The sequence below is a fragment of the Notechis scutatus genome, chromosome 4 (genome assembly GCF_049901735.1).
Source record: "Notechis scutatus isolate UNSWTSFEM ecotype Mainland chromosome 4, rNotScu1.2, whole genome shotgun sequence".
In the NCBI taxonomy this organism is placed as follows: Eukaryota; Metazoa; Chordata; class Lepidosauria; order Squamata; family Elapidae; genus Notechis; species Notechis scutatus.
The window spans coordinates 21,504,965-21,530,975 of record NC_142012.1 but is presented as its reverse complement, the minus strand read 5'-3'; the positions used below and the strand labels follow the sequence as shown (position 1 = coordinate 21,530,975).

Sequence of the window (26,011 nt, the reverse complement as noted above, 5' to 3'; positions counted from 1 at the left end):
GGAGGTTAAAATTTAATCTTGAAAATTGCTTAAGAACTGATATTAGAGATGCTGTACATAATATTATTAAGCATGTTTGAAAATAAAACTGTCACGACTATACAAGAACAAGTATTTCTGAGGAATAATCAACACTGTGCCTGTAATAGAAAAAAAATTGTTATTAAATTACTATGTGTTTGAGTTTTGTTTTTTAAATGAAGAATTTTGCCTTTTCCTCTGGTAAATTTGATTCTATTACCTTCATTCTTTTTCTTTCTACCTTTTCAAACTTGCTCTGAATTTAGGATATTTCTAGGGTATTATTTATCACCCATTATGTCATTGCAAATTTCATATCCATTACATCTATCCCTTCATCCAAGTCATTAATAAACTTAGAGAATTTAAAGATAACAGATAACAGATAATCAGAGTTGTAAGGGACCTTGTAGGTCATCTAATCCAACCTCCCACCCAAGCGGGAGACCCTACACCATTTCTGACAAATGGCAGTTCAATCTCTTCTTGAAAGTCTCAAGTGATGACACTCCCATCTCTTCCGAAGGCAAGCTGTTCCATTGGTTGATTGTTCTCACTGTCAGAAAGTTTCTCCTTATTTCCAGGTTAAATCTCTCCTTGTTCAGTTTCCATCCATTATTCCTTGTTTGGCCTACAAGTGCTTTAGAAAATAGCTGGATCCCTTCCTCTCTGCAGCAGCCCCTCAAATATTGGAACACTGCTGTCATGTCTCCCCTGGTCCTTCTCTTTACTAGACTAGCCATGCCCAGTTCCTGCAACCGTTCTTCATATGTTTTAGTCTCCAGTCCCCTAAAGGTAGAAGAGCAAGAACTAATCCTTGTGGTACCCTATTCAATTCCTCTTTCCAATTTCATAAAGAATCAACGATGTGCAATTTGACTGGGGTGCCATTTGTATCTAAATGATGACTTCTGGCAATTATCATATTGTTTATAAGGTCCCTACTGATCAATTTATTTATTGGAGACAGGCGGTTAAGAAATAGGAAATCTAAATGAATACAAAATTCTGTCAGGTATCAATATCAGACTGAATGATCTGTTAATCAGTCCTTTCCCTTTTTTTAAAGATATGAAAAAGATCTCCTCATTCATTAACCTGGCACATCGCTAATTCTGCAGAATTTTTAAAGGGTTCATTTATAAATATTCAGCCAGATCTTCATGTAGTTCCTTCATACCCTAGGATGATATAGACCAGGGGTGTCAAACTTGTGGCCTTCAGGCTGGATGCGTCATGTGTTGGCCATGCCGATGCCAAGTTTAGTGAAGGGGTAAAAAGTCACAATACATCACGTGACAACGCTGTGAGGACATGAGTTTGATACCTCAATATAGACCATGTCTATATAAAATCGAACTCAATTCCTACCCCCTTATCCTACTTTTCACAATTCTGTGGTAGAAGATGTTTTAAAAGTCTGTAAAAATTCTCAGTCATCCAAGTCATAGTTGTCCCAAAGGTGCCTTTTCAGGAGGCAACTGGACTTTCTTGTTTGTTCTTTGAAGCCATTTCGCTTCTCATCCAAGAAGCTCTGACAGGATACTAGGGAATGGAAGAATGTTTTCTTGTCGTTGGAAGAAACAGAATTAAAATAGGAGATGACTAGCTCTGTCTCTTCTTTATAACCTATCAATTTTTATATTTTTACTGAGCAGCTGTTATACCCATTCAATTTTTTTCTTTTATTTTGAATATAGCCAAAGAAGCTTTTGTTGTTGTTCTTGGCATTCTTTGCATAGTTCTAATATCATGTCTATAATTCTGGATTACAGGTGGTCCTCTACTTATAGCCACTTGTTTAGTAACTGTTTGAAATTAAAATGACACTGAAAAAAGTGACTTATGACTGTTTTTCACATTTTTAACCACTGGAGCATCCCAATCATCACATGATCAAAATTTGGGCACTGGGCAACTGGCATGTATTTATGACCATTGAACTGTGGCAGGGTCATGTGATCACTATGTGTAACCTTCCTAACTGGCTTCTAACAAACAAAATCCATGAAGGAAGCCAGATTTGCTTAATGACTGCATGATTTGCTTAACTACTGTAGCAAAATACTCCTGTCAAATGGGGCGAAACCCGCTTAACAACTTCCTTGTTTAGCAGTGGAAATTTTAGGCTCAATTGTGATCATAAGTGGAAGACTACCTGTACAGGCATTGCTGCTTTATCTATACAAATCTTCACATTCCATGTCATGGTTTGAAAAGAAATTCAAAGTACTGACACATTATAATTTCTAGATGCAGAGGTTTTCTTTAGGTTAACCTACCTGAATGCATGCTGCATGTATGCAAACAACTGAGGGTGTAAAAAAAAAGGTCCCTCAAAGTCCCTTTACAGTTTGAGACTGCATATATTTATCTGAAGGCCTGCATAGAGAGCACACAGTCATTTCTAGGTATGAAAGATCCATCATAAAGAAAGCACCACACATAGAAATTCTATATCATCTTGTAGAGAATGAATGTCATTATATGTTTTTTGGGCACTCTTAATTTTGTCTGATTTCATTTCCACTTAAAGTACTTTACATACAGTTTTCCTTCCAGTGGTTCTAGTTACTAGTTTCTAGGATCTAGAAAATAATTGTGTCTACTTAAAAGTGACTATATCACCAATCAAGAGTAAATGGAGAAGAAATCATATTACCTACCAATCTGTAGAAGTGGTTATTCAGCCAACACTAAGGATAATATATGGATTGGGAACAGTATAAAGTGTTCCTTTATACTTAATTGTGCAGGAATGTTAATATCATATTGTATGACTTGAATCTAGGACTTGGGCCTTTTTAGCATTTGGGTTCTACTCTGCTTCCTCTTTCATAATTAATACTTTAATTCATCTGACAGCTTGGTGGATATGTATTAAATATTGCATATGGGCTGTAATATCAACCATCTAGCTTGTTGACCCAAAATTGAATCCACATCCATCATAATATTACTTTTGAGAAATTTGTTTCGGGTACAATTGCTCTTCTATTTGACTTGGGTCCTGAATCCAGAATAGTTATGACTACATAATTGCCACTTGCTTGCTCTCCAAATTAAACTACTCAGTATTATGCAATTAGACTTAATTCTAGAAGCTGTGCTGTAAGATGACAAACCGACGACAAAAAGTCACTACAAAATTTTCACATCAGTCATTAGCTAATATCAACTGGTATGTTTTGTAAAATGGTTGGGCTAGACAGTTGCTCTGTCTCCTAAGAGAATGGCTTCCGAAGATCTGACTACCTTCATGTATATAGGTTCAACTCCCAGAATCCTGTGTATTATGGCTGAAGAATTTGAGATTAATTATATGGAGGAAGTATGTTCTACAATAAACATCGAACAACCAATAGACATCCTTATAAATGCCTCTTTTTCACTTTTTAAAATTCCTGGACAAAAGGAATTAATTGTTATTATAAGAGACAAGTTAAACTGTAACATATGATTTCTATTTAAAAATTCTCAATGCTCCAAAAAGCTTGTTCTATATTTCTCTGCTTCCAATTTCCCCTTACTTATTCTTTCCCCCCCGAAAGCACTCTCTCCCTCTCCCTCCCTCCCTCTCTCCCTCTCCCTCCCTTCCTCCCCCTCCCTCTCTCCCTCTCTGTCTCACACACACTTTATTATGAATCTTTATAATTTCATTTTTCTTTCGAGGTAAATTAAATAAAATGAGTGTTAAATGAGTGGAAACCTTACCTTAAATCTGTTTAAGAAAGAATTTCCCTGAAGATGGGCTCCAACATGAGCCTGAAAGCTCAGAAGACAAAAACTCTGATTCTAGTGTCCGGCCCAGATTGGATCGTGCAACATTATCCTGGGACACACGAATATTCACTTTCATCCTTTAGGTATATTTAAATCTATTTTTTTCCTTCTCCCTTCTTTTTTGTACTTCCTCTTCCCTTTAACTGACATGGTATCTCTCCTATCAGATATATTCCTCTCAATGGTGGGATTCAATTTTTTTTACTACTGGTTCCATGGGTGTGGCTTGGTGGGCGTGGCAGGGGAAGGATACTGTAAAATCTCCAGTCAGAGTTCTCAGAACTACTCAAAATTTCCACTACTGGTTCTCTAGAACTGGTCAAAACCTGCTGAATACCACCTCTGATTCCTTTATTCCTTTTGTTATTTAGTTTAATTTACTTTCAGGAAGATCAAACAACGTTAAAAAAGGAGCATATTTTACTTATAGTAGCAGTGATTTCCATATGCAGAAACTTTCCTATTAATGTACATATGAATTATAATTAAAACTACAAACGCATATAGGTTCACTTTATAGATAGAATACAATTACATTTTAACTATTACCTGCAATTTTTGCCTGAGCACAACATGCAAGCCATTTTAAGGTGTATTCTGCATTTCAGGTTGTGAGAGGAAAGAACTATAATTAGGATTTCAGTGATGAGAGTGGGGAAAATTTCCAGACATCCAGCTCATACTGTTATAAAAGACTTTCAAACATTGATTTAAACACAGTTAATTTAACTCCTTTCTCATGGAAAATAATGGATAACAACAGAATATCTGATCGCAGCAAATATCCTTAATGAATAACATCACTGAAATCTGATCAGTTAGGTTCATGTTTAACCTAATTACCCTAACTGTAGATCTAATTTTCTTATCCTTGATAGCCTCTAACATATGGATTCACAGTAATTGTTATGTTGGCTGAGAAATCTCTAGATAGATGCTAGTTAGAGAAGGTTACTTTATTTTAATTATTAAATTATTGTTTTCCTGAAATAACATTTTTGTTGGGGGGGGGGGGGAATATAATTCAATCCATTGTTGACACACATTTAGTGGGATATAGACAATTATTTGATTTTGGCTGATTATTCTTCTTAGCTGAGAAACTTACTAAATGTCATTGAGCTAGTCAGAGATTCCGAACCTAGTCTATCCTGATGTAAGATATAATTCCATGTTGGAATACAATTAGCTGATGTAGAGTTTTTGTTTTTGTTTTAAGTCTACTATATAAAAGCAACTTTAATCTCCATCCCAGGCTAAGCTAAAAGTATGGAAGTTCTGACCAGATGATTGCAGCTTTTTGAAGGTTAACAGCAGCAAAAAAACTAAAAATTGAAATATATTTGGTAAGGCTAAAATTACAATTAAACTAAGTCCCTAAATATAAAGTAAATTAACAATATTGTGCATTCTATCAGTTGCGACAACTCCTCTTGAATAGTTTAATTTTTTTTAAATGGAGCCAACTGGATTTATCTCAGATTATTCTGAGGAATAAGTGCTACCACCAATAAACAATGATTATGGACCTCTGCCAGTTTGGTATGGTGGTTAAGGCACTGGGCTAGAAACTAAAAAATGGTGAAGTTTACTTCTGCCTTAGGCACAAAGCCAGTTGAGCCATCTTGTGCCAGTTATATTGCCCTAGCCCTAGGAAGTAGACACAAATCACTTCTGAAATCTTGCCAAGAAACCTGCAAGAACTAGTCCAAGTTATAGCCAGCAGTCAACTCTGACTCAAAGGCACAAATAAATACATAAATAAACAAATGGACCTTTACTTCATAGATTTCACAGAAACAGCAAATCACCGAATGCTTCTCCATCTTGGCTATTGTATTTCTTGTGTTTACTAAGTGAAATAAATACAGTGGTTTACTAAATATAGAATAGGGCACCTAAATGTCAGTGGAATTAAGATTGCTTAGAAAAAAGCAAAACAAATAATGGGCAGGACATATAGTAATTCTGAAAACGTCTGGATATTGAAGTGTACATTATAAGATTTTTACGTGGCCATTCCTTTTGACTGTACTGTTACAAAATAATTTTGCCAAAGTGATCAATAAATAATATAAATTTTGTTTTCTAGTGAAAAGAAATTTAAGTATGGCAAACTTTTGTTTGATTTTTGTAGGTTTTTAACATGAAGCATGGTTCTTATCTGCCTACTTCTTTCTAGTATGAATTCGATTATATCATTAAAGAAGGCCATGGGAAATTGTTAATTATGATTTTTTTCTTTGTGGTAGAAAAATCTTTCAAATAAAACAGACAGCTTAGGTTTTATATCAGCTTGATTTTGACAGTTTTTAATCTTGAACAAAATCTAGTTTTAATAACATGTATTCTTGCTATTGATGGGGCCCTTGGTCTATTTTTAATTTATAAAGTTTCACAGAAACTCCATTCATTCATAACTTGTTTAATTTGCAAATACACAGCAAGTTTTGCTCTAATAGGGGAATGCAGTGGCTTGGGTAACATGCTTAGGTTTTTACTACTTCAGGTTTTAGGGATTTATTCTAGAAGAAAATGTCAGAATGAAGGTTTGGTATTTTTAAAATCAAAATAAGTCACTAAGCACAAAAAATTCAAATATGCCCAAATTTTGTTGTGTGCACAGTTAGCTTACAGTACACCAACACATATTACAGTTTTGTTTTGTGCAGTTAGCTTACAGTACACCAACACATATAACCGCTACAGTAAACCAACACATATAACAATTGACATATAACAACTTTTGTCCACTCAGTTTTTTAGGTATCACTAAATAAATTTGTTCTTTCTAAAAGAAGATGGTTTGGTGAGATGAGTGGCTATATAAATTCAATTACTTTATGCTGTTAATAATAATGGTGGAGGCAATATTATTTTATTAATAGTAAAAAATAAAATTATCTAATTATAAAGTATTGAAAGACTTCAATTGCAATCTTATAGAATTACATAAACCAATGGTAAATCTGGAGACTTTAATTTGAGTTTTTCATTAAAGACTGTGGGACAAAACTCTTGTTTGTGGATATCATTGAAAGTCAATCCATATTTAGACAACTTCAGTAATTATTTCTTCTTAATAAATAATTGGCCAAATGTTTTTAATACTTAAAGATAATTCTGACAGATAATAGTGGTTTCCTTGTTTTGTTTCTTTAACTAAAATCACTAGTTGATTTTTATTGCATAATTATTACATGGGATTGATTTTAAGGATTAAATCTGAATATCAAAATATAATTTCTCCATTAGTACAGAACATTAAGAGTTCAGTCAACCAAGAACTGCTCCTTGGTAACTACTGCAACAGTTAATTAAAATCCTGTTGAATTACAGAACTATTCTGGAGTTAATTATTTATGCATTGAAACTCTTGTAGTTTCTAGAACGAAGAAACACAAAGAAAGGGGTTGTTTATCCATTCACCCAAATGAAATATTATGGATATTGGTAGAAATATATTTGTGTTTACCACTATGAGTTCTACTCTTACACTGAATTCCTTTTTTTACCTCAAACATGTATTCTACTAAAGTTTAGATAGCAAATGTATAATTAATTTTTGAAAATAAACAAGAAAGCTTTCCCAGTTAAAGCAAAAATCTAAAATCATATTGGCCATTCCTTTTCAAAATTTCAGTCAGACATCCTTCTGAATGTCTGATCAACTTTTAATTGGAAATGTTAATATCAGTGACTGAAACAGGCATGGCACTGATGTATGCAGACTATGCATAGGAGGGACACACACACATACACACACATGCACACACATGCACACACATGTGCACACACACAAACACAGACACAGCAATTGTACTTAGACTTATACACCTACTCCATAGTGCTTTAGAGCATTCTCTAAGTGGTTTACAGAGTCAGCATATTGCCTGCAACAATCTGGGTCCTCATTTTACTGACTTCGGAAAGATAGAAGGTTGAATCAACCTTGAGCCAATCAAGATTAGTTAGCTAGTTACTTAGGATTAGGAAGTCAGTCAACTTCCTAATAGTGAGAGTAATTAATCAGTGGAACACAGGTGCCCTGACATAAATGATGTCAAATTGGCCTTGGCCACACCCAGCCTGTCCCCCCTTGAGGTCAAACACAACCCTGATGTGGTCCTAAATGGAATCAAGTTTGACACCGCTGTTCTAGATGATCAAACATAATCTATAGTCTCTGAGATAACTTCCTGAGGACCGTTTGCTTGTATCTGAATTTAAGGTCTGTATCTAGGACCATTTCTATTACTTCTTTTGAAGATCCTTAAGCTTCTCCTGAACTTTGCATTACAATTCTTCTGACCTATTACAATCAATACTGTATTCTGAGCAATCAGATATTATGTGGATTATTTAGCTTCATTAATTCTAAGCATGACTATATGGGCTAATCAATAATGTATATCCCTTCACAAATGTAATCTTTAAAGAAACTACTCCACAGTATTTTAATGATAGCTCAAATTACTAGACAAAAGAGAGAACAAGATCAATTTTATGGAATTGATCATTAATAGGTGTGGGTGAGTAGAGTGCATGCATGTGTAGGCAATAATGGCAATCATTATTTGAAACTCAGCCATGTAATGAAAATAGCTATTCATTGCCTTAAGACTGATAATATACATAAAAATCAAACTTGCATAGTAAATTTTAGTTACTAATGTAGATAAGTACAATATTTCAGGCTGCATACAGCTGTCAGGCATGACATCTGATATGGGTAGAAATGTCTCCATATTCAGAAATGTAAGTTACAAAGAATTTAAAAGTATAAAAACCAACAAAATAATATATTATGTATATTAATTTTATATACTGTATATATTTATGAACACTAAAAAGTATAAAAATAAAACTCAATAAAGTCTAAAAAGATGTAAAAAGGAATCTAAAGGGAGAGCTAGGAGCAATAGATGACTATAGAAGGAGCAAACTAGATCTTCCACAATACAAAATATTTTAGAGCAACAAACAAGGTAAAACTGGTTTATGGCACAGGTTGTCTTCTATTGCTGCTGCATAAAACCTGATAACATTATATGTTGTAGCAATGTTGGGTATCTGAAAACTGCAGGAAAGTATCCAATTGTGCCACCTGTGAGAATGGTGAGACGAAGTAGAATGAGTGTCTTCATATTACAGACACTGAAGAAGTACATGTACTGGTGCTTTCAAAAGATGTCCAGAATCACAGGGACAGTGTGTCTCCATTATGTGATCTCCCTGTATCAGCCATCAAGGACAACTGAGGGGATTGCATGACATTGTGCTCTCCAGAGATTAGGAGCCTCAAGATTAGTCGAAAATGCCCTAAGGAAGGCAGAGGATCTGTTGGGTTGACAGCAGGGGTGGGATTCAAATTTTTTAACAGGTTCTGTGGCTAGGTGTGCATGGCCATGTGACTGGGTGGGCATGGCTTCTTCTTCTTCTTTTTTTGAAGCACCCCCTGCATTCATTCCATTTTGGGCCTCTTAGGCCTCAGGGAAGCCTTTTGAGGGCTGTTTTTGCTCCCAGGAAACTTCCCTGAGGCCCAGAAAGGCAAAAAATGGAGTGCATGGGGGCCACACAGCACCTCCCCAGCGCTTCATTTTTGGGCCAGGGAAGGCTCCTGGTGGGGCATTTTTGCTCCCAGAAGGCTTCTCTGAGGCCCAGAAAGGCAAAAACCAGAGTGCGGGGTGGGTATCACGCAGCACTCCCCTGCATGTCCCTTTTTGCCTCCTGGGCCTCAGGGAAGCCTCCCTGCGAAGCAGTGAGACAGCAGGGGGATCCCAGAACAGCTGATCATTGGAACAGCTGATTGTCAGGAGGAGAAAAAAGAAATACCTTAAGAAATACCTGGGTGGGGGAGAATGCAGTCAGCAATGTCAGGCATGCGCATGATGTCGTGCATGTGTGATAAGGACTGACTGGGAAGGGAGGAGCAGTCGGAGAAGGGCGGGGCCAGCCAGGGCCACAATTTGCCGGTTCTCTGAACTGCGCAGAATCATAACAACTGGTTCTATAGAACTGGTCCGAACCGGTAGAATCCTACCCCTGGTTGACAGACAATAAAGGTTAAAGATCTGTCTAGGTCCAACTGGCACTCTGTGTCTTTGTGTGTTTCTGATGAAAGGTAGGAAGGGAATGAATATATGCATACAGTTGTATGTAGCCACATGTGGCAGTAGTTTGTTTATGAAAGAGAACGTATCATGTATGACATTAATATTGTACATAGGGTGTTTTAAAGCTAATATATTTGAATTAGTCATTGATAATTATTTTACATATAGATTTTTTCTGGTGACTCTGACTTGTTTTGGGACATGACTTTGGGCACATAGAAATAACACAGCACAAACCCACACATGCAAATATGCATATATCAACCGGTAAATCTGTCACATGTACAAGGTTATCTCCAGAGTTGGTTAAAAATTTTTTTTGCTGTCCACACTTCCTTCAGGAACTGCTCTTACTGTAAATCTAAAGATCTTTATTTCACATTAAAATGATACAACATGTGTAGACTTCTGTTCCAGGAGACAGTGCTGATTTTTTTTCTTCAAATTTTATCTACTGGCCCTTTTTTGTAACTATGTTTCTAGGCTGAAAAACAATATAAAACAAGATAAGTTTGACGTGTATTATACTTGTGACATTTATCTTCATGAATGAAGGGAGAAACTGTAACTCAAGTGTGGCATAACCATTAGTGAAATATTCTGTCACTGCATCTCCTGTGAACTGAAGATGGATGTCATAAAAGATGAGTCATAATGTGTAAAGCTGTACAGAAAAGAACAGAAGCTTTAACACACAAAAAAAGCCAGAAGCAGCCACATTATTATTGTAAGAAAACCCAAAAATCCATCACTGTGGAAGAATCAATTTGTATGTTTGGTGGAACTGCCAATGTATGCTTTACTGTAAGCATTTGAATATGCTTGGGAACAAATGAATATTTGGAGCATTTTGCTTTTTATTTATTCAATAAGTAAAATTTTGTAAAAATTTTAGTAAAATAATTTTAAGTAAAATAGATGACTTCATAGACTGCATGAAGAGAACAAAGAATAGAGAACAAAGAATTTGATTATGAAGAAAATATAGAGATTAAGATTATTCCCACCTCCTCCCTGACTATGGACTGAACATTAATGGCTGATTTGATGCTCTTAGAGCCAGCTGTCACAGTAGCTGTCATTCAGTAGATAGTGAAATTAATTTATCTTGTAAGGTGAGACATTGCACATGCTGTTCTAGTTTTCAGCATATGTGCATTTCAGGACAATAACAGAAATGGTTCAGGAGGTTTCCAATATTTCACTTCATACTATTTTGAATCCAAAAATTGACAGTTTCCAAGATAATTGCAGAAACCAGGTTGTTTCCTGACTAGACAAGTAAAATATTTCATTCAGTTCCAGCAGACAAATAATATTCTGCCATTTTGTCTAGATTGCTCTACAAGTTATTTAGATTGCCTGAGATGATGGTTTTAAGAAGATAATTGCTAAATTTTGGAATAAAGATCTAATATGTTATCTAGGTGTCCCAGAGCATGCTGGTCCCATTCCAATCTTTAACTCTTCAACCCCACAAAACGGCCTGAAATTAGAAATTGGGCGATAATTTGAACCATTTGGAGCAGGTGTGTTAAACTGGATTTCTTTGTGGGCGAGATCAGCATTGTAGTTCTCCATGGGCTGGCCAGGTGGGGAGGCACCCGGCCAGCCAAAATGGGGTATTGGGGGAGTGGAAGGCCCCACATGCCCTGTTTTCAGCCTGGATGACTTCCTGCAGGACTCTGCTGGCCAAAATGGGGCACGGGGCCTTGTGTGCCCCCCCATGCTCTGTTTTGACCGGCTGAGTGCTGCATTCAGATTGAAAATGGGGCACAGGATGGCCTCACATGATCCTCCCATGCCCCATGTTGGCTGCCAGAGGCACCACAGGTTGGTACTTTGCTATTTCCCAGCCAGCCCCATGGGCCAGATTTAAGCATCACATGGGCCCGTGGGCTTTGAGTTTGACAACCCTGATTTAGAGGGATGGCATGGGGAGAAAGTCTCTTATTCTTACTTTCACCTTCTTTGAAAAAAAAGAAAAGAAAAAAAATGGTGCTACTCAAATATGGACATTTTGCCTTCAAATTTGGCAATAGTCTGTTGAAGTTTCAGAGCAGATGTAGCCATCTCCTGAATGCTCAACTTGTTCCAGAAGATTGCTTTGCAAAGCCTCATTATTCTATTACATAACAATTCTTCACATGATTTCATCTGTCATAATCCATATCCTAAATTAGAAGATTTAAAGTAAAAAACCCCCATGGAGGGCTCCAATTAGGACAGCTTGTTAAGTGCAGTCAGAAACGGACACAAGGATAATACTCAATGTTAACTTAGCAGAGTGGTGCATAAAATCACATAAAATTAGACTTCTTCAAAGAAAAGAAAGTTCATACACACTCACAAAAGTGGGAGGGGTATTTATTCCTGAAAATCTGGTTTTAGCAAGAATGGAAAAAGTAAACAACGACAAATGTGAAGGTAAGCAGTTCTAGAAAAAAAAATAGTCACCATATAAATTAGTGATGAGAAATTCTTTCTGAGTTGTTGGGTTGCATTTCATTTCATATAGGCCTCACTTAGCAACCACAATGGGGAGCGACAACTCCATCGCTAAGCAGAAAATGATACAACTCTGACAGTCTTACAATGTCACTTCCCATTCAGTCATTAAGCAAGACATCTTCTGACTGTGACTTTGTCTTTTACTTCTGCGTTCTCCGTTAATTATATTTGTTGGGAGCATGCAAATGGCAATCATATAATTTCAGGACACTGTGATGATTGTAAATGTGAAGATTGGTTGCAAAGCTACTTTATTTCTTATACTGTAGTAACTTCAAGCAGTCCCTAAGTAAGGCAAGGACTGCTTGCAGCCTGTAAGTGTTGTGGGGGAGCATCTATTGACATTGTGGTCCTTGATAGAATCCCAGGGCATGAATCATGTTTGTAGAGAGAGGCTTAGCATGACTTGCCAAGAGGAGAATGAAAATAACTGCTCTACTGCAATCAATTAAGCCCACACCAGCTCCATTTTTGTGGAATCGAAATAAAAGTTCAAAAACTGCTGTCTGAGTAGGCGTTAACTAGTCCTTATCTCTTCTGAAATCTAGATGACACTGTAGAAAAACCCTGTGAAACTGAGATTTCCCTGGGACCAATTTTATTGCAGTTTTAATTTCTACCTTAGTACAGATTGTTTTTGACTTACAACAGTTCATTTAGTGACTGTTTGACGTTACAATGGCACTGAAAAAAGTGACTTATGTTTTTCACACGTATGACCATTGCAGTATCCCCCATGCTTGTCGCATCCCCCATCCCACTTGTGGCATCCCCCTCCCACTTGTGACTGTATGACTGTAACTTTGTCACTTGTATCCTTACGATTTATATTGATTGTCTCCTAGTATGAGTTGATTGCTTATCATACCCTATGACTATCATTAAGTGTTGTACCTTATGATTCTCGACTCTTGACGAATGTATCTTTTCTTCTATGTATACTGAGAGCATTTGCACCAAGACAAATTCCTTGTGTGTCCAATCACACTTGGCCAATAAAGAATTCTAACGTTCTCACATGATCAAAATTCACACCCTTGGCAACTGACTCATATTTATGATGGTTGCAGTGTTCAGGGGTCTTGTGATTCACCTTTTGCAACTTTCTGACAAGTAAAATCAACGGGGAAGCCAGATTCACATAACAACTGTTACCAAGTTAAAAACTGCAATGATTTACTAAGCCAATGTGGCAAGAAAGGTTCCTAAGTGAGAGCATTTGTTAGATGCACTGGGGCAAAATTGAATTAACAAATGTCTCACTGAGGAACATGCATTTTGTGGTCATATATCGAGGACTGGACTACCTATATGTGTACACAGCAGAGGGAAAATGAAATAGGCGGAGCTTTTCTAAACTTGGGTGCTAGTCACACTAAAAATATTACTCTCAAGAGAAAGAGAAAAAAAGAAAAGATAGATAGTAAAGCAGAAGTTGGGAGCCCCAACTTCTGCTTTACCCCAACTGATCTTGGAGCTTTAAAATGAGAGTCACTGGCCTCTTCAAACCTGTTGATTGTCAAGGCCTTATAAAAGAAAAACATGAATAAATCGAATAAATTCTTCCTCCAAATTTATTTTCAAGTTATAAAAGGATTCAGTTGTATGATTTGCTGCTAAATATTAGAGCATAATAAGAATGAAATCTCTAGGATTCCTCTGGGTCTAGTTCACATACAACTGATCTGAGGTTTAAAGTCCACCTGGATGGTAATATATCTGATTTTGTTTTCATTTTATTTTAGTTATTTGAAAGTGTAACCAAGAAAAAAGAAAAGAAAGGAGCAAAAAAGAAATAGAAAATGAGAACTATTTGAAACTAAGTAAGAATGTTAAAAGTAACATTAGATTAGACATCGTACAAAAATATTTTATATCAATTTTGAAAGTTAAAACAGTTATTAAAATCAAATAAATAACCAGCTACTAGCAGAAGCACTCGGTGTCATAAAAATCTTCCATTAGAATAATGAATTTAGAAGAAGAATTTAGGAATTTCTAGCTAAGCTGAAAAAAACTGTTCTAAATCAGGTGTCAACTCATAAAATATTTATTTCTATGGTCTTTTTAGAGTACCAACAGAAAGGGAGGGGGCAGCAGCCCGGCAGCTTGCAAACCAAAAGTGCATTCCATAAATGTTTTCAAAGATAGTAACTAGGTGACTGAAGTTTCTGCCAAGCAAAATTCTAACTGGAGAGCATGATTGATGACTCTTTTCTATGAATGTGTCCCATTGGAGAAATGAATTACGATATACCCAGGGGGTGAGGGAAAACCAGGGTCAAGAGTGACAATAAATTATGTGTCTCAGAGTCAGCTACACCCAGGCAGTGCTGAACATGTTAACTCCCAATAAATCCTTTTTAAGCTTTGGAAGTTTGGCTAGAGACTCATGATTTAAATGGGGGTAACTGCCAGAAACCTGATATCAGGCAAGATATATTTAGAGCAACAGAAAACAGAGTTGGAACTTGGAAGGAATCTTGGAGGTGTTCTAGTCCAACTCTCTATTCAAGCATGAGACATACAAATGTCTGTTCAACCTCTTCTTAAAATCCTCCAGTAATGGAGCACCTACAATGGAGTACCTACAATACTAGGTCCTCCAGTAATGGAGCACTTAGAGGCAAGCATATTCCACTAGTTAATTGTTCTCATTGTAATATTCTAAAGCTCAAACTGAAGATATGGTACAAATCCACAGGCGGAGTTACAATCATTGTGATTTTAAGAGCTGGCTTTTTTTTTTTTTCTTCATTCTGAGGTGCATCATTTCCCACAATTAATGAATTTTATGACTTTGCCGCCCAATACAAAAATATTATTATTTGTAAACACTGAATTTCTACAAGAACTTTTAATTGAACTGTATATTTTGGCAATCGATGTAGGCATAATATAACAAATGAAAACATCTTGAACCAAATTTATTTGAATATATATTTGCAGTAAATATAATATTCATTATCCATCAATATTCTCATCGCATATCAGTTGACCTGTTTAGATTTTGCATTTGTTTAACATATAGATTTTGACTTGTTTAGTTTCTGCAACACATTTATCATAAATTGATAATAATTTAAATATAAGGCACACCAAGTATTCTGAATTTTATAAGCTCTTAAATTTCAGTCAGGTTTCTCAGTTTCCCATTTTATTTTTTTAATTCCCTTTGAACTCTATTACTAATTTGAAGATATTGGAACATGGCAAAACAGACTGGCCCTGGGTTGTCAATGAAGAGATAGTGCTATATGCTTATTATTATTTTTTATTCAGTCTAATGCTGAATATATTTACACTGAGGGAGGCAAGATTGGAAGAAGATGACATTACTTTGATATTGATGACATTACCCTGATGCTGTAGCTGACTATGTAAATGAGTTGCAAGTTCTGGTAATGAAAGTCAAGGAGCCCAGTGAAAAATGGAACTAAAATGAAATACCAAGAACAACAAACTAATTACAAGTACAGCTACTGGAGTTAGAACTGGCAATGGACATATTGAAATTATGAATAGCTTTTAGCCTTTTTGAATGGACCTTCAATGGAAGAGTACTCATCAGTTAAGAACCATGTCACAGACCAGCACTTATTAAGGTTTCAATGAAGGCCTTGGAAAATACGATGTTGTGAGGTGTTTATAGCTACAAAAATAAGATCTGTGCAAGAAATGATTTTCCTAGTGATACTCTATGGAAGTGATACTCTATGAAAGTGCCTTATTCTGAAGTGGCAGATACCAGAGTATTAGAGTGGCAAAGACGCTAATGATATCTTGGTTTGAACAGGTGGGAGTCTACCCAGCCCACATGAAAGACCATTATGAGGTCTTCCCTTGGAACAGCTGGAAAAAGTTTCCCTCATGCCTCAAGATAACTACACTACAGAAAAGGAAGCATTCACACTTTCACTATTGAGCAAAGCCAGGCACGAAAAATATATGTTCTCAAAGGCCGTTACAGGAGGAAGCAAGGAAGAAAATGTTTTCGAAAGTCTGTATGTGTATGTTTATATGTGTATACAGTATATATTGAATATACATATAAATGTGCAGCTGTTAGTATTTGGGCCAAGAGCTAAAATTTAAAGCTGAGTTAAACCTCCTCAAAAGAAGGTTACCTCACTTTCCCCAGGATATTTTTATTTTTATTCAGTCCCTAAAAAACAGTCTGCTGATATTATTTCCAATAATATTATTTTTTTGTGTTTTGGTGGGGGTGAAACAGGTAACATTTCTTCACCAGATCACCACAGGAAATCTAGGTGTGTTGTATTTGATCTTCCATAATCCCCAACCAGTATGCCTCGAGGTTGTGTTCAATGGAAGATTACAAGAGTTAAAGTTGCAGAACCCTAAATTGGAGCAGTTATGACTTACAGAACCCTAAATTGGAGCAGTTATGACTAATTATTTCTTTTCCTCTTGGGGAGAATTGGGGATGGAATTTTTCCTTCCTTCCCCTTCTTCTCTTTTTTTTTGCCTCTGAATAAATAAGATTTAAGCAGCCATTTCTACATAGATTTGATGAAATCCACAATCATTAGGAAAACTTGGCCTGATTAATGCTTTATTTCAAAAATGAAAGACAAATAAAATTCATAGTAATATTGTTGCCTTGTATTCATAATTAAAGGTCTTGTTAAGTCTCCTAATTCAGAATGTATAACCTATCTATAATTGACAACCCTCCAGTGCTTAATCAAATTCTAATTCATAAATGAATAACAGAGATGGCGGCATTATGAAAAACCTATTAAGTGTCAAAATCAGTCATGCAGATTATGCTGCTTTGTGATCCTTATTTTTCTGCTAAATTAAGGCACTCTAAATAATTCTAAAACAACTCAGAGTAGTCAAAACAATATTTAAAAAGATAAGATTAAAAAGCATAGAATGATTGCATACATTTAAATACAAAAAAAAAACTTAAGTCCCAAACTTGACTTTTGATGCTTCTTGAAAATATTGATAGAATGAACAAATTTCACTTTTCTAGTTGTGATGGGACAGATAACATATGTTGGTATCAAGCCTATCCACTTGTGGTTTCTCCTTTTTTCCCTGCCTCCTACAGTCCCTATTAACAATCTTTTATTTTTTAAAAGTTTTTTTTTATGGACTACCAATCGAAGGCTAGCAGACCCAATCTCTCTGACATCCCAATTAAGTTAGGGAGAGACAGGACATGCTTTAAAAAAAAAAAACAACCTCCAAGGAATGTTTTGATCCAATAGACCAAGGGTCTTCAAACTTGGCAAGCTTTAGACTTGTGGACTTCAACTCCCACAATTCCTGAGCTAACATATCCAAGTCCGCATATCTTAAAGCTGTCAAGTTTGAAGACCCCTGAAATAGACCATTCTGTACCTCTAATATGAGACCTGTCTATTAAAAGACCACAGAGGTTCATATCTCTAAACATTCATTTACAATTTGCTCCATTGAACCTCATTCAGAATTATGTCTTGGTAAGCACTGATCTCATCCTGGTGACAGCTACAACAACTGTATCACTCACCTGAAGTGCCTGCCATTGTTATCCTTCTTGGTAGATATGATCCTTTGCCACAGAGGCAGAGCAAGAGCTCGGCTGCCAAAGGAGGAATCAATGCTTTCTTCTCCCAGGCCTCCTCAACTTGTCTAGCAGAAGGAGGATGCACAAGCTGAATAGGCTCCGTTCGTGTTATCACTTACTGTGTTGACTTCCTCACAGACTTCCTTCTAGCTAATGCTCAAGGGGGAAGTTTGCCTCCTGTTGAAATGAAACTACTCCCCCAGGACCTTAGAATGTTGTGATCTGGTGTGTGGTTTGTTGGTTTCCTCTCTCCAGGCTGAAAAAAAACAAAATGTAACCTGTGAGGGGTATACAAATGTTATGCATGTTATAAAGGTAGCAGAATGATCATGAGTGTCAACTTTGGGCCAAATCCACACATTGATGAGAGATATGCATAGGATCCTCATTTCAAAAGTACAATATTATGGGATCGGTATTTTTAGGGCAGGAAGAGAAAGATTGTGTACTGGAACATGGCTATTTGTGACTCCTATTCCCACTCAACTAACTCTGCTTCATACTCTGGTAGCACCTGGCATGAAATGTTCCAGCTAGTCATTCTAATAATCATTTCTATTTTTAGTGTGTCTCCCGGATCTTATATTGAAGACTAGGAAGTTATTATTTCACTTTCCCCCACCTCCCATTGGAACAAATAGAACACAAAATATAATTTTCATTGGAATAGTATTGCTACAGGTGAAATGAGGAAGTCTCACCTATTTCTGTCTGTTCTGTCATGCCTCCCCCCCATATATATAACCCACAGTGGGTGTAACAGATTAAAAACTGTGCAGGCCACAAAACTGGAAAACCAGAAGGCTTTGTTTTTTTCATAGGATTTTCTAGGAATTCATCTCAGTCATAGATGTTGGATGAGGCAATTAAATTTCAAAAAAATTGTTTGATGAGCAATTATTTGACTGAAGGAAAATTAGTCCCAAACAAACCAGTTCTGTCTGATGTGTTAACCTGCTTAGGAATAACTGTTTGTGTCCTTTAATTTGGGTTACTTTTTACACAATTGTTATCCCCCATCTATGGCCTATTGACAAGGTCAGAGTGTTTTGGAAAGGAGTATTTCCACTCTTCCATTGCATCCTTTTCTTTTACCAATCTAAAGATTCCCCCTACTCTAAGTGTAGGTGCAATTCAACTCTATTTTTTTTTATCAACCAAACTACTATATTCCAAAGTGGATATATGATGAATTAAAACAATTTACAATAAAATAATTTCTACATTTTTTTAAAAAAAAGGCTAAACAAGCTAAAGATCAATAATGACTTTAATCCAAAGTTAGCAAAGTTTTAAGATTCATCTTTCCTCAGTGTTGGATGCTTGCAATGTTTTACAATTAAAAGCTGACTCAAGATGGTACCAGTTTTGAATGCAATTGGGTCATGATGTAAATTAAGCATACATGTGTGAGAGATACTATCCAGATCTGTAAAGCAAGCACTTCAGTACAGTGAGATTGAACCTAACCCTCTCCGTGAAGTAGCGGTTTATTGAAAGATGAACTCTCTCATTTATATTCTGCATATACAGTCTCATGTGTTTTTCTACTTATTATTTTGGGTGTGAATTCATAATTGGACTGAGATGAATTCAGCTGACATAGCAGAATATATGGATACACCATCCTGCACGTAATTCATATTTTTTTAAGTGAGTTTCTTTTTGGCTGCAAAAGACTACAGAGAATCTCCTCTATAAGAAAAAGGGGGCTTTCTTTTCTCAGAAACTGCCTTTCATTTATAGTAATAAAGTTTTCCCCTTTTCTTTTACATTATTCATAAAATAGGCTTTACTCTCTGATGGTTTGGGTCTTCTATCAGCTATCTGGGTTTGTTCTAATCATTTCTTCTTCAGCAATTTATTGCACACCTTTAATATCTTTTCCTCATTTAATGGAATGTGCACGATGAAATCAATTCTTCATTTATAAACAAGATGTGAATTCAATTTTATTCTACAAAGAATTGGATTTGATAAAAGAAGAAAAATACTTTCTACAGTTATGTATTAAAAATACTTTCCTATTTTTCCTATCTATGGCAACCAATTATGAGCTATCTAACATAATGCATTGCAATTTTTCTATAAGAGTATGCAAATTCTATGCAAGAATGCCAATGGACAGCAGAAATATCATTTGGGCTTCAGACAAGACAGCTTCTAAGATATACAATCTTTTTCAAATCTTGAAAATTACTTTTAATTGAGTATACTGGTTTGTCCTCTTACAGTTCTTATTTGTACCCAGGGAGACATGAATGTGTCCATTTTGAATATATATTTTTAACAATACATAAAATCAATAAATATTTTGTATTCATTTTTCCAATCTCCATTCATGTTCTTGTATTCTTTTTTTCTAAGACATAATTTTTGCAAACAATGTACTCTCACATACTACTTCCCCCCTCTATATTCTTTTTTTTTTCTGCTAATAATTCCAGTTACATAGGCTTAGCTCAAGTGGAGAACTATATCATAGATTTATATGTGATGATTTAATAAGTAGAGTTTAATTAAGACTTCTCCCTGCCCTATCCATGGTTCTCTTTTTTTAAAAACAAATCTTTAAAATGCATCAAACCTTATCAAACCAGAATACTGATATTTCCAAAGATTTAGAGGATCTAACATGATTATCAGGTTGTAGAGGTTGTAGAGTTACTGTAGCTATTCTTCAAAGAAAAAGAGAGAAAAACTCAGACATTTCAAGAAGTCAGACACCCACTAATTACATAATTTGGATTACTTTTCAAATTATTATGGATTTTATTAATCCAAAAATCAAGCATGGAAGGACTGAAAGTCCTTGCTCCATCTTATTAAAAAAAATGTTTAGCGCAGCAATGCTGTTTGAATATACTGCCCTAGAAGGTATTCACATTTATATAGTAACACCTTCACCTATATATGCTGTCCATCTAAAATATGAACTCTGGCCAGCAACAATAAACAAAATTTATTTATTTGTTTAGTACTTAGCTACCCATCTCCCTCAGAAAATATAATAAAGTTATATTATTAATAAAGTTGGAGTATTGTACTGTATTGTACTCTATCACATTGCATTGCATTGCATTGTATTGTATTCTCTATAAGCCCACAGATTGCCCAGTTAAAAGGACTGCAGTATAATAACAAAGGCACCGTATAACAAACTTGCAGCACAAATCATATCTACTTGGAGCTTATTTAACATCTCGGTCAAGCACCTGAGGGAAAATTCAGAACATCACAACTTTCCAGAAAACCAAAAGGGTTGAGACCTTCCAGAGCACAGGTGGAGATTTTTCCATTGGGTAGGAATTGCAACCAAGAAGGTGTTTTATCTTGTAAGATAATAATTGTAGAAAATTTGGAACACATCCACCCAATTGGATTTGCTGGGACAGCCACAGACACCCTGCAAGTAACCTGGCTCTGTATGTTCTTGAATATTAATTAATAGTAATATTCAAGCACATAAATACTAATTAATACATATTAATTCTGTACTGTGAAAAGAGGACAAGTGTAATAGTAAAAAGCATTTAAAGACACAAAGGCGCTCTTATTCATTCTGATTTTTTTTTCTTTTCAGAGATAGTTCTTTGCTCACAATCATTCGCTTGCTTTCTCACAAGTTTGCATGTGTGCATGTTTTCATGCACTCCTTCCTACATAGTTCCTTTGGAACTAACATAGAACCTCCTCCCCCGCACTTTATGGTATCATCATAGCATAGCTGGCTGGAGAATTCTGGGAGTTGAAGTCCACAAGTCTTAAAGTTGCCAAGTTTGGAGACCTCTGTGACACAGCCCCAATGTCATGGTGATCAAACTAACAGGGAGTAGGTCATTCTTTACTCCTAGTTCCTCCCTAGGTGCATAAAAGCAATGTAGCAAGGAGAAACTGATACTTAGGCTTCCTAGAAATAAAGTAGTAAAGTTCCTACATTGCAACTTAATAATATTTTAAAAAATAAAGGCAGTGGAAAGGTAGTTTTGCAAGGCTGCATGCAGGGATGTAAAGCAAGGTGGGGGCAGAATAAATAATATGTATCCCACCTGGGCAGAAATGGAAAGGCTGCCCCCCTGGGAAGTGTAAATATTGAAAGATGCATAAACTTCTATAGTAAAGGATAATTCATTGCCTTAAAGGGCCCTTCTTAGATCACTCACCAGGTTATTTAAAAACCAAACCAAACCAGCAACTACTAATGAGCAGAGAACATAGAAGTCTAGGATGAAATGTTCACAGTATCAAATCCAGGAAAATTTCAGTATGACATTTCCTTCTACATGGAATATGCCAACATTGAACAATCATAGCTGGTTCTAGACTGTTATGAGAAGAGAACAAAGTGCGGAATATGCACCCCAAAGGGCGTAAGATAGCCACTGGCTGGAAAATAGCATTTTGAGTAGAAGCTGAAAAACATGGCTGCAAGATGCACGTGAAATGGGCGGAGAATGGCAGGTGACAGCATCTCTTTCTACATTTGGGAAGTGGAAAATAGCTTGCATTGGCAATGGGACAAACAGAAAGGACAGATCTGCCCTTGTTTCATTTACTGTTTATGAGCTTTAAAACTTACCTTTCGGAGTTTCCGGTTTGTCGGCTTCCCGCGAGCGGTAGGGATTCTCATGTTAAGCTGCGCGATCCCTGCCGCGCTAGCCGTTTTGGGGCTCCGACCCAGACGGGTGCGGAGCAAGGCTGCCCTGCAGGGTAGCTGAAGGTAAGGGGGATCCGGAGGAAGGGTCTGGGGGTGTTGCAGACCCCCTCCCTGGCCGGCAGAACCCCCTTTTACCAGGACGGTGCAGCGGCGGTCCGCAATGGCCGCCACAAAGAAGTCGACAGCCAGGCAAGTATGCGCAGGGGAAGAAGAGAAAGTTATTGAAAGTGAAAGTTCTTCTTGGTCGACTCCAGGGCTTTGAGATTTATCTAATTTAATTCCTGGAAAAGATGGTTTTTTGATGATTTTTTCCACAAGAGAAAAAAAGCGGCTATTTTGAGGTGCTGAAAGGAAAGTTTACTCTCCCTCCCGACGGAATCAAGCCGGAAGGGAGAGGATAAAGAAAATATATAAATTTGGATCTTGTTGGAGGAGATGCCTTGAAGATTTGAGGACAGAAATATAATTTTAATAAGGCTTTAAAATATAGATTTGGACTCTTTTTTTTTTTTATTTGTTTGATACCACCCCTGGAAGAGGAAGGGGGAATTTTGGCTTGCTTGGATTTATTGAGGATTGTGGATTTTGGGATTGTTTTACCTTTCTCTCGGAATATTTGGTTGGTGTAAGAAGAAAGAGGAATAAAGAAAAGAAAAGATTTATTTATAATGGCTTTCCTTTTTGAAGACCTGAGGGATGAATATGAGCAAACAAAAGCAGCCTGTAAAGATGGCATGGAAAAAGCTTTTCTATTTCTAGAAATGGCGCTGGTCAATTACCAACAGACAATGGAACAGATGGAAACAGAAGAAGAACAACAAGGAAGAGACGAAGACGCCATCTTCATTGAATCCCAAAACTTATCTAAGGAAGAAGGAAGGAAGAGAGCAAGGAAAATGAAGGACTTAAGATCTAAAAAAACATTTGAGAAAGAGAAAAATATGATGCAAAGTAAATATAATGATAGCAAACAAGAGAAAAAGGAACACAACAGAGAAGGGATCCCAGCAAGGCAGAGGTTAGAAGAAGAAGGGGGGTAGGAAGATTTGGTGGGGAAGAAAGAAAGGGGAAAGGCGGAGAAAAGCCTCAAAGCTTTAAAATTGGATGGGAGAAGAGGATTTTTTTTAGAGATAAAGGATGAAATATAAACTTCTGTAAGAAAGATTCTGCTAGGTACAGAAGATGGTATTGTAACATTTATATTTGAAATAGTAAATTAGAATGGTTTAGAATGGTTTAAGATTTAATAAGAAATTAAAATGTTGAAGTTTTTAATAATGATTGATTTTTAAAATGTAATAAAATATTGAAGGAAAGGAGGATACAATGTATTTAAACATTTTTGGTGGATAGAATGTACCAAGCAGAACCAAATTGGGTATTTGTTATGTTGAATGTTAATTTTACTAACTTAGGGGGAGGATAGAAAGGCATCATACTCTGATTAGTGATTTCAGGAGAAATTCTTTTTATTATAAGAAGAGATAGAGGAGATAATGAATGGGCAAAAGATACAAATTTAATGATTTAATTAAGATGGATTAAATAAGATAGAATTGTGAAGAGTGATATGCGCTGCCCATGCAAAGAGAGGTAACTGGGGCCAAGGTACTTTACTAAAAGATTTTTTTATGTTTGTTTGTGTTTGTTTGTGTTTTATGAGAATATTGGGGAAATTTTTGTAGAAAGACAGGGAAAGATTTAATATGTAATGATTTGTTTGTTGTTGAAACTTTTAATAAAACTTGTTTTTTTTAAAAAAAAAAAAACTTACCTTTCATCAAGGAGTTTATTTTGGCATACATAGTGCTCCTTCCTCCAACTCTGAGAGGTAGTTTGAGGTGAACAGCATGACTGAATCAAAGACATTCCCAGTTGTTCCAGCATTTGAACCATTGCACAAGAGAAGCTCTGCAATTTCTGCAATCTCACAGAATTCTCTTACTCTCACTAACTAAGCGTCTAGTTCAATCCCTCTCTGGCTTTGTGAAGGACAACTCACCATCATCCAAGGCAGTCCTTATCAGTAGGAAGTTTCTCCTAATATTTATCTGAACATTCACAACAATAATTTCTACCAAATTCTTTCCAATCGTTTTGCTACCTGGAGCAACAGAGAACAATTTTTTCTCCCTCAGGACTGTTTTTCATATATTTAATGATAAATCTGGTTTGTTGTTGGTTTCCTTTCAACTCTTTCTTATTGGATATGGACAAGATCTACACCTTTCTGTTTCTGAGATGATACTAAACTGTTGTTGTTGTTGTTGTTGTTGTTGTTTTCCAGGAGTAAAAATTGTTCATGTAGCTACTGTGTTTATAATGTGGCAGAAATGAACAATACTCTAACAGCAGCACAATTAGACCAAATTTGAAAGATCAAAATTTTTTATAGCATGTCACATGGAATACTGTCATTATTGAGATGGGAGAGCACTATTGTTTTAAATTACATTTTAAAAACAGCAACCAGTAACTACATGAAGTAGAGGAAGAAGGCAGATTGCGGTGTGTATATAACACAGAATTCTGTAGAATCCTTTCTACTTTCTTCCCCAGGGTTGCTGTTCTAAAAATATGCATACTTCTGCAACCAGGCTAGCCATAGTTGTCTAAATACATAGTAAATAACAGGCTTAATAATGGTAGTAATGATGAAGATTTGCCTTAGTCTTCTAGACAATTATTTCTGGAAATTCTACTATATGTCTCATTAGACATACATCCTTTATTATATACATATTTTTTCAGACCACTTAATCTGAAAGCTCTTTAGGATTACCTTGCAATTGTTCCATCTGCTTCAATTTCTCTTTTTTTTTAAATACTTCCTCTTATATGGTAAGCGGTTTAGGGAGAAAACTGATGTGCGCATTTTTAAAATTACTTTAAGACACTAAGCATATTATCTTTATCTATAAATTAAGAACGTCTTTAGCTCTAGCAAGAATATGGAAGAGTAATGGTGGAAGCCCACCATACACTGGTTGGCCATAACATATGGAACAAATCAATAAGCCTGGAAAAAGTTCAGAGAAACGAGGTACAGTTAGCAAAAACCAGAAAATGTAGAAGAATCTACCCACAAGCTACAACACAAACCCATATTTGTTTCATCATGTTAAATAAGAATCTGCATGAGGAAGTAATATAGTAGCAGAGGAAATTGTTTCATATATGCCATAGAGACATTGAAAGAATCAAATTAAAGAAAAGTCATTATTGGAGAGACTCTAATAATGTGATTGCTAACGAGTTAGTGAAACTTACCAACCAATCAATATATACATATAGGACAGATGATGTAACTGGAATTCTTGTTCTAAGAGTGCCAGACAA

General features: G+C 36.0%; 1 protein-coding gene across 1 annotated transcript in view; it reads right to left on the bottom strand.

The window, feature by feature from the left end:
* Positions 1–18,072, bottom strand: part of BANK1 (B cell scaffold protein with ankyrin repeats 1) — a 183,051-nt gene extending 164,979 nt beyond the window's left edge. The window contains exon 1 of the mRNA XM_087962904.1: positions 17,959–18,072. Within this exon, the coding sequence (XP_087819030.1) occupies positions 17,959–17,974 (16 nt within the window). The 5' untranslated portion in view covers positions 17,975–18,072. The remainder of the gene's footprint in view (positions 1–17,958) is intronic.
* Between the last annotated feature and the right edge of the window lie 7,939 nt (positions 18,073–26,011).